Genomic DNA, 13,289 nt, shown 5'->3' with positions numbered 1-13,289 from the left:
TAGATGCCAGGCCTGCTATCTTTATTCTTGCTAGTATCAGCAAGATATTAATGGACCACAATTTACAAGATGAAAACTTAAGTGGAAAGCAAGAAAATTAAGAAGTTGTACAGCAAAGATTCCAAGTCTTAATTTAATCATCGTTTAATATTGTATCTGGGTAAAGAGAAAGAACTGCTGATCAAAGGATGTATAGGACCTATTAAAAAGAATAAATACAAAAGCAATAAAAATTTTCAGCATAATGTTTATAAGTATGCTAGTTTTCTTTGAAAATAAAGTTACTATGCTCAAATTCACATAAAATTCTGAGTAATAAGAACACATTCTTATTTGATATCAGTTTCTAATGCTAACTATATTTTTCAATGATTAAACAATTTTCTTAACCTAAGCTGCTAAGCCTGACTATTTTCTTTTCCTTCAAAAACCAAGGTCATGTTGATTAGGTTCAAGAAAGTTCTGAAAAAGCAATCCCAGTATGTTTTGGTGAGATGAATTTATAATATTATTTCATCCACACAAAACCTCTGCAATTTATATTCCACATAAAAGATTACATAACCATGATCAAATAGCAATATAAGATTCTCTCACTAGTTAAAATTTAAAAATCAACATATCTAGCACATTTCTTTAACATATTATTCTATATAATCCAAAGTGAATTAGAGGCCACATAGAAACTGTAAGACCTTCACTGCTAAAATACTTGGAAGATTTTCTTTTCAACAAAGTAATTTTATGAAGAAGTCAAAGGAGTAGCTACATAATAGGTAGATGATTAAAAGTGAGTCTTAACAGCACAAAGCTTCTGATTTGTGTAGCATATTTTTAACCACAAGTTAAAACAGTTGGGCAGCTAAATTCTTAACAGCATAAAAAACAGGCTACTCAAAAAAGTCCCGAGAATCGTGTAATATAATAATGGATTTTGATTTTATTTTCAAAGAATACTTACGACTACTTCCAAGTTCTTCAAACAGGAACTTCACTTTTTCCCACTCTGTAGAATTTTTATTATTGGGAACATTCAATGGAACAAAAGCACTACAAAGGAGAAAATAACTCTGTTAAATGGTTTTAAGATAAAAAGTCGAATAGGAGATGGTCTGAAACTCAATTTTTAGTAATTTTTTTAAACAAAGATCATCTTTCCCCCCCAAAATATTAGCAAATAAAATTTGCACCATGCACAGAGGGTATAAGAAGTTTCTTACCTATGTGTTTACTATATCACAAATTTGTTTTAATACTTTTATTACTGCTTTCAGTATAATTAGTTTCCTTTGTAATCCTATTTATTTTTTGAATTCAAAAATGTTTTGAGAAGGAGCCATAGGCTAAAGATGGTCAAAAAGGTCCATGGCATAGAAAAGGTTAAAAATCTCCTATGTTAATCGGGGAAACAGAATATAAACATATGTAATGATTTCATATATTTATATGCATAGAAAAAATAGAAAGGAAATATATCAGAATAAACAGTAAATCTCTCGTTGTAGGACTAGGGATGATTTTTACTTTGTTCTTAGTATTTTTCTATATCTTGCCAGATTCTACCAATAGTTTTACACAATCTAAGAAACAGACGTAAAGTATTTTCACATAAACTAAGACAAACATCCATAAGCAGAATTTACAAAACTTACAACTAATGTCTAGATACCCTGAGCAGTAATACTCAAAGCATTTAACCACCAATATGGCAAAGGCATTGATGAATCAACCTTAATTCTGGAAGACCCTGTTGAACCAGGCTTTATTCTTCAAATGGGCCCAGGATGGGGAAAGAAGATTCAGGAAGGCAGAGCAGCAGCTAAAGTATATGGAAGCATTTCAACCTTTTAACAACCAGAAGGGGCAAACCAGTATTCACTGACCAAATATCAGCCCTAGAGATAAAGGTCTATAAAACAAAAAGGAATACTTCCTAACAGACGCAAAGGCAACTGAGGTCAGATGAATCTGGAAAACATATATCAGTTTTGATGAGAAGATAGCAGTTAAGATTATCAGGCATTTGCTAAATGGTGATGACATAAAAAATGGTGATCAATTTTTGGTTAAGGGTTCTTGCTACAATAAGATTTGTGTGGTGGAAAAGTATACTTTCATAATCTCTGTCCCTCTCAAAAAAAAAAAAAAAAAGACACATGGTATTAGATCAAGATAAGAACTCGAGCCTTGTAAGACCAAAAATTTCCCTCACACTCTTGAAAACAGTAAAACTGAAAAACCACTTAGTAAAAATATTTTATACCAAATCTGACTCACTGAGTAAGATAAATACAGGTGATTATCCCTTCAGGAAAAGACAAAGGAAATGCTAATGAATTTCAATAGATTTAAAATTAATTTAGCAGAATTGAAAATAGAGAATTCTTATATGGAAGCCCTAACCACCAACATTAGGATATTTGGATACTGGGCCTTCAGGGAGGTAATTAAAGTTAAATGAGGTCCTAAGGGTAGGCCCTTCCTGATGGAATTGGTGTCCTGATAGGAGGAAGAGATACCAGAGAGCATGCTCTCTCCCCTAGTGAGAACACACAGGAAAGAGCATGTGAGGACACAGTGAGAAGGTGGCTGTCCAAGAGCCAGGAAGAAAAACTTGCCAGCACCTTGATCATGGACTTCTAGCATCTAGAACTGTGAGAAAATACATGTCTGTTGTTTATGGCATTCTGATCAGACCAATGCACTATACATGTCATTCATCTTTTTTTTTTTTTAAATCTAGTCTGATGACTAATTTCTACTCTTTCAAATTTCAATTCAAATATTACTTCCTCTTAGGTCTTCCCTGATTCTGCAAGGTAGAATTCCTACCACAAGGATAGACACTTACTATTCCACCATCAACACCTCTTATTAGAGCACTTAAATACTATAATTCAAGTTATTTGCATCTCTAACCATCGTGAACACTGAGGACAGAGACCACGACCCTCCATCTTTCTCTCTAGGATCCTGCACACTACCCAACATGCAAATGCTCCAAAAATGTTAGCTGCATTAATTAATCAAACCTAGATCACATTTGTGCCATAAAATCATCTCTTTGATCAAAAGTACATCACTTAACAAAAACTAGTAATATGTCACTTTCAAGAAAATTTCAGGAAATTTAGTCGATCACTTAACCTAAATGTGTATCTCAATTCAAATATTTACATATGGTAATAAGAACACTATCCTGTATAACAAAAATACTACTAGTGTTTTATTCCCAAACTACAGACTTGGGAAATACAGGAATGTACATACTCACCCCTATGTCTATGCCCTCAGCTGACTGACTCTGCTTCAAACATCAGTGAGAAAATAAAAACCAATCAGAGGAACTCTTTCAATTGCATACCAAACTTAGGAACCTACCTGAATCTCTTTTCATTTTTTTTATCTCTCATAACAATAGAGGAAATATCATTCCACCTGAATCAAAGCCTTTCACCTATATAGGTAGGTGCGTTGGATGCCTTTCCTTCTGGCCTGTTACCCACCTGATAGCCAACATTATCAACTCAACTACAAAAGGATCCCAGTAATGAGAAAGGCAAAGGGAGGCACAGGGAGTAATATTTAGCAATCAATGTCTTATCTCTCACATTTAAGGATAAAACTCATTTTCTCATTGGAGTTAGGTATTGCTACTGGAAGACCAGCGATTAAAATCTGCGTTTCCTAATGCCTGATCTAGTGGCTTACTCAGTATCTCTTCCTGAATGCCTGTAAAACTTACCGTGAACCAAACTGAGCTTCTGATATTCCCCTACCAAACCTTCTCCTCCTTCAGATTTGCCTGTCTCAGTTGATGGCAACGTCACCCTTCCTGTGTAGTAAAGAATTTGGTCTTGCCCAAAAAGAGATCTAAATTTTGCCAATGGCTCTGAGAGGGAATTATGTCACACCTGATAGGAGTGTCTTCGTTTAGGGCAGAGGCTGGCGCACCCAATCTTAGGTGGTGGGCGCACCCAATCTTAGGTGGTGGGCCAACCCTGGGATTTAAGATGGGGGCTTCTGATCATGTGGCATCAGTTAACCTGGAGGCTAAGATAACTACATGGGCAATCCACCAGGGATGCCTACATAAAAACTCAGCAGCAAGGTTCTTGTGAGCTTCTCTGGTTAGCATTACTCTATGCATAATGTCAGAGGTCGATGCCAGAAAGGTAACATGTCCTGAGGACAACAGAAGCTTCATATTTGGAATCCTCTCAGACTGTCCCATGCATCTTATTTTGGTTGATTTTACCCTGCATTTGTATCTGTAATAAATGGTAACCATGAATATAATTGCTTTTAGTGGGTTCTGTGATTCCTTCTAGAGAATTATCAAACCTCAGGGTGGATTTAGGAAGCCCTCAAAATTAGTTGGTATCAAAAGTGAGAGAAGCATTCCTCAGATGTTTTAGTCTAACTAACTCTGACTATGTACATTCCCAATTCCTCTTTCTCTCATACCCCAACTATCTGACCTATCAGAAAATCCCATGGCTTCTCTCTCCACATGATAGGCAGAAATAAATCACTACTGGTACCATCATACCTTGCCTAGGTTATTGCAATAACTTCCCAACAGATCTCATGTTTCTACCTTTACCTCCATAAAGTCAAATCTCAAAACACCACCCAGAGTTGCTTTTAAAATGTCAGTTGTTCACTAAATGACAAAAAGCCCTCTGATAGCTTCTCATCTTCCTCAGAATAAATGCCAAAGTCCTTACAATGGTCTATGATGCCCTACTAAATCGGGCAGCTCTAGTTACCTCTGACCATGTCTTCAGCTATTCCATGTTTCATTCACTCCACACCAGCCACACTAGTTTCCTCACTTTGTCTGAAACATGCAGACACTTTCCTGCCTCAGGGCTTGTCACTTGCTCTTGGCTCTGACTGGAATGCACTTCCCCCCACATATATTCATAGCTCCTTCTTCCTTCAAGTGCCTTCTCAGCATTGCCTTTGCTAAAATTTCACAACCCTAACACACCTATTTTTATTTTCTTTCCCTGTCCCCCTAACGCCTCCTAAATGTATGCTCCACGAGTAGGACAAGTTGTCTTTCCTATTAATTGCTGTTTTACCAGCACCTTGTACAGTATCTGGAACATAACAAGTACACAACAAATATTTGAAAAATAAGTGAATATTATATTGTTAAAGATGGCCAGTCAAACTGTTGCTTCTTGTTATTATTTTCAAGGAACCGTCTGTTTCACTTTTATATCCTGCTTTTAAATAAATAAATATTATCTACAGAATTAGCTAAAGCTTATTAAAATTGTGCAAAATGTAACCTCTGTAAATGAGGACTGAATGTGACTTTCCGTGGGGAAAAAAAAAGTATATTTTAGAATAAACTTCAGGATCCCTTTGCCTGGGACAGATGTTCTGGCAGTTACAAAGATTTGTGGTTTTATGGATGGTTCTCAATCATGCTGTAAATCAGGAGTTGGCAAACTACTGACTGCCTGTGTTTGCAAGTAACAACAACTTTAGAGCTAGTACAAGAGGAAAAGTGAGTAGCTGAGTACCCAAGGAGACCATATGGACCTCTAACCTAAAATACTTACGACCCACCCTTTAACAAACGTTTGCTAATCTGTTCTAGATAGTTTAGGTTTACAGATAAGGGACCTACACATTCACAAAGCAAATTCACGTAACTAGATTTAGCTTTCTTTAAAAGGTCTAGAGACACTTTAAGAAATTTATTCAGTAGCTAAAATAAGTAGAAAAAACATTAAAAAATGTCCTTTCAACAAGTATTATCTTTCATGACACATCAAGATAGGCTAAAGGAACTAGAAATATGCTTTAACTGTAGAACATTTGCATTCTAACAACTCCTAGAACTACAAAAAGTTACTGATCAGTTTTATTCTTATCACAAATTGTATTCGATAAATGAAAAATTTGAAAAATTTGAAAAAAGTTGAAAAATAAGTGAATATTATATTGTTAAAGATGGCTAGTCAAACTGTTGCTTCTTGTTATTATTTTCAAGGAACCGTCTGCTTCACTTTTATATCCTGCTTTTAAATAAATAAATATCATCTAGAGAATCTAGCTAAAGCTTATTAAAATTGTGAGACCAAAATTTTAAACAGACCAAACTTTAAACAGAAATTTTAAAAAACGTATTAGCACCTCACATATTTCCTAACATAAAAAAAGAAGCAAGACTTTCACAAGAATGCCTCCCATTAAAAAGGACAAATGTTTTCCAAAAAGAAAAATCAAATGTATAAAAACTGTGCAAAACTTTATTGATATTAGTATAAAAATTTAAGGAAGAAGAATTAAAGAAGAACTCATTGATAAATATTAAATTCAAAGATTTAAAGACTGATGCATCAAATCTTAAAAGATACACCGACAGGGTTTTTATCAAAGTATTGTTTATAAAAATGGAAAAAAAATATCATAAATGGCCAAGTAGTCATCACTAGAAGATCAGTCAAGTAAATTGTTGTATCTTAAGTGGAATGCAATACAGAAAAATTGATGGATCTACATGTATTATACTGAAGAGATGCCTACAATGTCAATAAGTAGATTTTCAAGAATTACATAAAATATAATCACATTTATGTAACATTACCACATGGAGGGTATATGTGTAGAGGAAGCTGCATTCTGCATGCATTTGAGCACATAAAAAATGTCGATAGAACAATATAGTCAAAAAGGTTAACTGTGGTTATTACTTTGTGGTAATATAAAATCTGGTTTGTTCTTTATTTTTAAATTTTGTTTTATCCTTTCCTAGACTTTTCTGAATCATTATTATTAAAATAATGCTATTTCAATTTTCAGGGGGAAAAAATCAATACTTACCCAACTAAAAGCAGAAGTGCACAAATCACAGCAAATCCCAAAGTATACTTAAGTGCCGTTTTAATTTGCTAGATGTCAAGGGGTGAAAAGTATGTCATTTAGTAAGAACATCAAACTATAAAATATTCTTGCTACAGTGTAACAGTATTTTCACATCAAATGTATGTTTATATTCAACTGTGTAAAGTTTCCCTTGTTGAAAAAAATCTTAAAATTTAAAGAAAAACAATGTATATGCCACATCTTAAATATCTTTGCAAACTACACTAGCTTTTAAAATCTTTTCAACGGTTAGATCTTGTGAAAAGGAGTACACTTAAAGCATAATTAATTATCCAATGGGCATCTTTAGTAAAATTATCTTAATATTTAACAAAATATTACCCCAAACTGGGAGCAATCAGAATCTACAATGCCCCTACTCCAATTACCAAAATGGGTTATGATTATAATAAATATTTAATATACATACATCTGTATAAGTATATATGTATGTATGTATTATATATGAAACATGTAACATATCTAAAATATATCTAAAATATATTTAAATAGATAAAACATATATCATACAAGGACTGTTCTATGAACTTTACATATGTTAACTCATTTCATTCACAACTCTGAGGTACGTGTTCTCATCCCTGCTTTAAAGAAGATGAAGCCCAGATAGGTTAAATAATTTGCTCTAAGTCTCTCAGGCGATAAGTGATTAAACAAGAACCTGAAGCCAGGAACTCAGGTGTTTCAAGTCTATGTTTTGCTTGGTGCCCACAATGTAATCCAAACATAAAAAAAAAAAAAAAAAAAAAAAAAACCCACAAAGCTGGACATTCTAAAATGGAAAGAAAAGTTAATCTCAAAGAAAAAGTTAAATCACTGAGAAAAAACATTATCTGTCTCTCAGTTTAATGAAGTCTCTCAAAATGACCTTCCAAAAGTTAAATTCATACTTCATGTTAGTTCTTGTTCGCAAAGGAGTTAAGATAGTTTTTAGGGGGGAAAAAACCTAAAGTAAAGGTAAGGAGGATCTTCAGATCTACAGAAGTGCTAAAGAAGATGCACTTTAGAAAAGTGATTAAAGGAAGCTTATTTCTCATTTGGTTTTTAACATTAAAGTTGTAACCAGCCACTTTATCTTACATACCTTAGATTTTCAAATATATAGTTATATAGTATCTGCAAATAGTAATTTTGACATTCTTTATAATATTTAAACATATTTTTTTCTCTAACAAGCTATACTGATTGCCACTCTGGGAATCATTTAAAATATTGTTGATGTACTTACTCCTGATCTCAGTGCAAATGCTTTAAGGTTTTAATTAGCATGGTTAAGCATATGCTGGCTTTTGAATCAATATATTTGTTTTTGTACTTAAGTACAAAACATAAACAAAGCATAAACAAATTTCCATAACTCAATAAAAAGACAAAAGACATTTATTCTTTTAAAGCTGTTTTTTCCCTTTAAATCAAAAATAAAATGTTCAATTTTGACAAATACCTTTCCACAAATTCTTCTTCAACCTACTAAATTATTATATATTAATTGATGTGCTGATTCTAAACTACTCATACACTCTAGAGATAAGTCTAACTCAGTTATTCTACATTAATATATTTTTAAGATACCCCTGCATTCGATTTCCTAATATTTTAATTAATATTTTTATACTAATACTTAAGTAATACTGGTCTACAGTTTCAGACATGCATATGTGTTACATTTATCAGGTTTTTGTATCAGTGATATCCTTGATTAGTAAGAACAGTCTGCAAGTGTTCCCTTACGCCCTAGACCAGGGATCAGCAAATTATACCCTGTGGGCCACAGGTAGCCCACCTCCTATTCTACTGCATCACATCATGCTCATGAAGTACTGTCTGGCGGTATGCACACTACAACAGCAGAGTTGAGTAGTTGAGACAGAGACTATATGGCCCTTAAAGCCTAAAATACTTACTACCTGGCCTTTTACAGAAAAGTTTACTACTCCCCGCTCTGGAATTGATCTGTCTAAAACAATAGTCACAAGTTACGTGCGGCTATTGAGCACCTGAAATCTGGCTAGTTTGAACTGAGATGGCAGTAAGTGTAAAATACACTCTAAGTTTAAAATAGTGTGGAAAAAAAGACTATTTCATTAATAATATGATTTGACTCCATTTTGAAATGATAACACTTGAAACATATGACATTAAATGTAACATTAAAATAAGTTCAACTATTCCTTTTTACTTATTTTAATGTGGCTACTAGAAAATTTTAAATTTCACATGTGGCTCATGTTATGCTTCTATTAGAAAACACTGCTCGACAATAAATTCAGTCACACCCTTCTTTGAAAAAGGAGAAAATAATCTTTCCCTCCCTAAAATGAGACCTCTAAAATAAGGACACTTACAGTGCATTTACCAGTATCGTCGTCATCCTTTTCTTCGTAATAGAAGTAGACAAAAGGGATCCAGAGGAACACACAGAATAATATAACGGAATATAAGGCTGTGGAAAGAAATAATAAACTGAGTTCTACAAAATGCATATAAACTTAATAACTATTATATGTATATTTATGAATTTTATCTACATACATTTATATAACCACATACCAAATTCACTCCCCCATCTGGTCCTTATACTGATAACTCTATGTTTACATGTAAAAACTAAATCAAACTTTGTTGACCTGTCCCAAGAAATCAGTAACACTAATAGATAACATATCATAATTCTGGTAAACCATGCAGCGATTTTTAACAATAATAATGATAATTATGCCAATAACACTTGTGTCAGCTAACATCTGAGCTCTTACTATGCGCTCAACAACACACTGCTAAAAACTTCTTGTGAACCATCTATCTCATTTAAATGAACTTTAACTTTTATATTTCTTCCAACTTAAAATCCAGTCCAGTTGATACAACTGTTACAGTTGCCAATAACTCAAGTTAAAGAAACAGCTATAATTATAATGTCCTTTTGATACCAATAATTTTCCAAATCTAAGTTTAAAATATGGAGTATTATAAAAAAGGTCCTATACAAATCACGTTAGAGAAAAGGTAAGAACAGTAAAATAGTAAAATCAAAGTTAATTGATATGAATTACTATTTATCTGTTTTTAAAATAATGTTGGATTTGAGATACTTTCAACCAGTCATAAATCAAAATATGTCTTTTAATTCATATGGAATTTAAAATTTGAACAGTCAAAAACAGAGTACAGTTAACAATAAAAACAGCATAAACAACTTTTTGAAGAGTTAAACCTACCTCAGAACTTTCTTTTCAAATCTTCTATGTATTTAAATTTATCTGCATACACATAAGTTCATGGAAATAATAGTAACAATATAATTATATAAAGCAATGGTAATCATACTCCTTTGTAAAGCATTTGTTAATAATGTACAATAAAACCTCTATAACTTATTATATTGGAAGGAATGTCTGTCTGAGTTATAGAATTTTTAAACATGATCTTAATACTTCCTAGCACTACCTCATTTATCTGGAGGCCACTTATGATACGGCCCCCACTAAATCCAACATAGCTAAAAAATCTCAGCGTAAAATAAGCCCTAAGTAACCAACAGAAAGGTCAGAGTTAATTTATACTGAGCAATTACAAAATGACTGTCAGCATACTAAATTTTGGCACTACAGATATTTAGTGAAATTTATGCAGTCTTTAAATGTTATGAGAAACTAATAAAGACAGTAAATCATTAAGGGTAATGAGTATTGTGTTTCTACTACAAACCAGGGAGTATTTAGTACTAACATGTCTATTACAAATCGAAGAGCCAGTGGAAATAAACATATTTTAAAAAGTAAACAAATAAGTACGTATTCTAAAAGCTTTAAAAAATTAAACATAAAAGGGACAGGACTATAAATCAGCCTAAATACTGTAACATTATTATGATTTTAATAATCAAATAATTTCTAAGAACAGGAAAAAACCCTGAATTAGTATACCGAAGTACAGTGGGCTGATAAGCCACATGCCAAAAACTGCTAAATGAACAGAGGCAGTAAGGTTTGGGTTCAGCCTCAGGATGCCGCTTGTGTCTACTACCTGGTTGCCTTGGCCTTTACACCGGGGGTGCCAAAAAAATGTACACATGATCTGTATTCATCTTTTCGTACTGGTATATATTGAGTATTACACTTTTAATGCAGTGTTTTCCTTTCTTAAAATGTATATATATATATATATATATATATGTTGTGGCACCCTCTGTATAGCCAAAGAGCCTAATTTTTCATAAACATTCCTAGTATTCCTGGACTAGAGTGATAGATGATCTTATAATTATGTAAGTTACCATCCTATTTACTTAGCAAAATAAGATAAAGTAATTCCTATTACTCAATAAAATACAAATAAACTTTATTTTAATGGACAAAAGACCAACAGATACTTCACCATAGAATATAAACAAAATGGCCTATAAGCACATTTTAAAAGGAGAGCAGTGTCATTAGTCGTCAGGACGATGCAAACTAACCCCACAATGAGATACCGCAGCCCCTTAGAATGGCTGAAATTAAACTGATAATACCAAATGCTGACACGAATGTAGGACCACTGACATGCCCACTTTGCTGAAGAGACTAGAAAATGGCACGACACTGTAGAAAACTGTTTAGTAGTTTCTTACCAAGTTGAACATCACCTACCATATGGCCCAACAATTCTATTCTTCTAGCACTGAAGTGCAACAACAGACGCAAAGTGTTTCTGCCCAGAGAAGCCTGCCTGAGTTGCAGGGTCCAGGGCTTTTATTGGGTACTGTAATACAGGCACATATGCCCAAGTGACAAGCTAGGATTACCAAAACTACAGACCTTGCCACCAAGCAAAGCACATATGCCCAAGTGACAAGCTAGGATTACCAAAACTACAGACCTTGCCAACAAGCAAAGCAAGTATTCACCATAGATCATATTTTGCACAATCTAAGCAAGCTTCAAACATGGTTCGTATTCATTTGTATAAAACCACCTTATCAATTACTAACACAAGGAACATCCCAAGAGCTGGGTTCCCAGGAGTTGGTCAAGGGTCAGCCATACAAGCAGGCCCTCCTGAAGATATGTGAGAGTTGAATATTGGGTAAGTTGCATTAACACTTTCACAAGAATGTGCACAGCAATATTATTATTCACAGTGACAAACACTGGAAATGATCCAAATGTCCATCAACAGATGAATGGATAAGCAAACTGAGTGTTACATTCATACAAAAGGCTATTATACAGCAATAAAAAGAGAATTTACAGATACATGAGATAAGAATGAGTCTTACAGACCTTATGCAGAATAAAACAAGCCTAAACACCAGAACACATTTTTTATGGTTGTATTTAAGGAAGTTCTAAAACTAGCAAAACTATTATGACGCAAGCTGGGGCAGCTGCTGACGATACAGAGACATGAGGATGTACAATAAGCAAAACTCTTATATGTTGCTATTTAGCATATCCGAAAAAAGACAGTTTTTAGAAATCAAAACCTAGAGGAAAGAGGTGGAGAAAACACACTATTATGGAGAGACTGACTATATTATCCCCTCAGCAGTCTGTAACCCAAAATAGGTGTAGAACAACTGCTCTCAATCTTTGTTTCGTGACACCGCGTTCTAAGCTCCTGGTTCAGTGTTACTTACTACACTGTTCTTTCTCAGTTTCCTTCATATAGATTTCTTCCGTTAGCTCGTAAATGTTAAACTGTAAAGACAGAATTAAGTTAACATTTTTATGTGTTTCAGATCAATTCTAATGTCAAGTTGGGGTTATAGATCTGTAAATGAAAACTAAAATTGCTGCTACCACTATCATGAAACAGAAATTGCTTCTTTTCATGTTCTATTTTAAACTAATAGCTATTTTCAAAGGAAAATTATTCATAACTCCAACAGTGACGACACTCTCATATTCTGACATCTTTATAAAGTAAGCTTTTACTTGTAAATGTTTTGTTGAAAGATTGCTAGTAGCAAGTAAAAGATAAACAGACTATTGGCTTAATAGTCCCACTAACATCAAAGAAAACATATTAAGAAAATATTTTAAAACCTCAAGTCCACAGAAATTGGCAAAAATTAAACTCATAAAACAAGTTCTCTTTTAAAATAACTTATCAAGAACTAGCATAAACAAGTTAACAGAGAGCCATGGACAAAAAGGCCATGGACAAAATCTGTGGCAAAGATTGCATGACAATTCTTATGATGTTTTTTAAATTACACAAAGCAAACAACCTATCTTTTAAAAACTGTTTGCCATTAAATTATAACTCCCATGAAAATTAATTTGGATAAATTAGGCTTTCGAATTTTTAGACATTCTTTATTCCTCCCAGCTACCAATGAAAACACTAAGACAAAGAGTAATTTAGTCAATATTGTGATAGTACAATTAATCATT

General features: G+C 33.3%; 1 protein-coding gene across 1 annotated transcript in view; it reads right to left on the bottom strand.

Annotated features, from left to right (window-relative positions):
* Positions 1 to 13,289, bottom strand: part of LMBRD1 (LMBR1 domain containing 1) — a 97,042-nt gene that overhangs the window by 52,078 nt on the left and 31,675 nt on the right. The window contains exons 4-6 of the mRNA XM_081036141.1: positions 9,255 to 9,352; positions 6,847 to 6,914; positions 962 to 1,050 (exon numbers count right to left, since the gene is read on the bottom strand). Coding sequence (XP_080892267.1) covers positions 962 to 1,050; positions 6,847 to 6,914; positions 9,255 to 9,352 — 255 coding nt within the window. The remainder of the gene's footprint in view (positions 1 to 961; positions 1,051 to 6,846; positions 6,915 to 9,254; positions 9,353 to 13,289) is intronic.

Source organism: Rhinolophus hipposideros (assembly GCF_964194185.1).
Source record: "Rhinolophus hipposideros genome assembly, chromosome: 3".
In the NCBI taxonomy this organism is placed as follows: domain Eukaryota; kingdom Metazoa; phylum Chordata; class Mammalia; order Chiroptera; family Rhinolophidae; genus Rhinolophus; species Rhinolophus hipposideros.
This window is presented reverse-complemented; position numbering and strand designations above follow the sequence as displayed.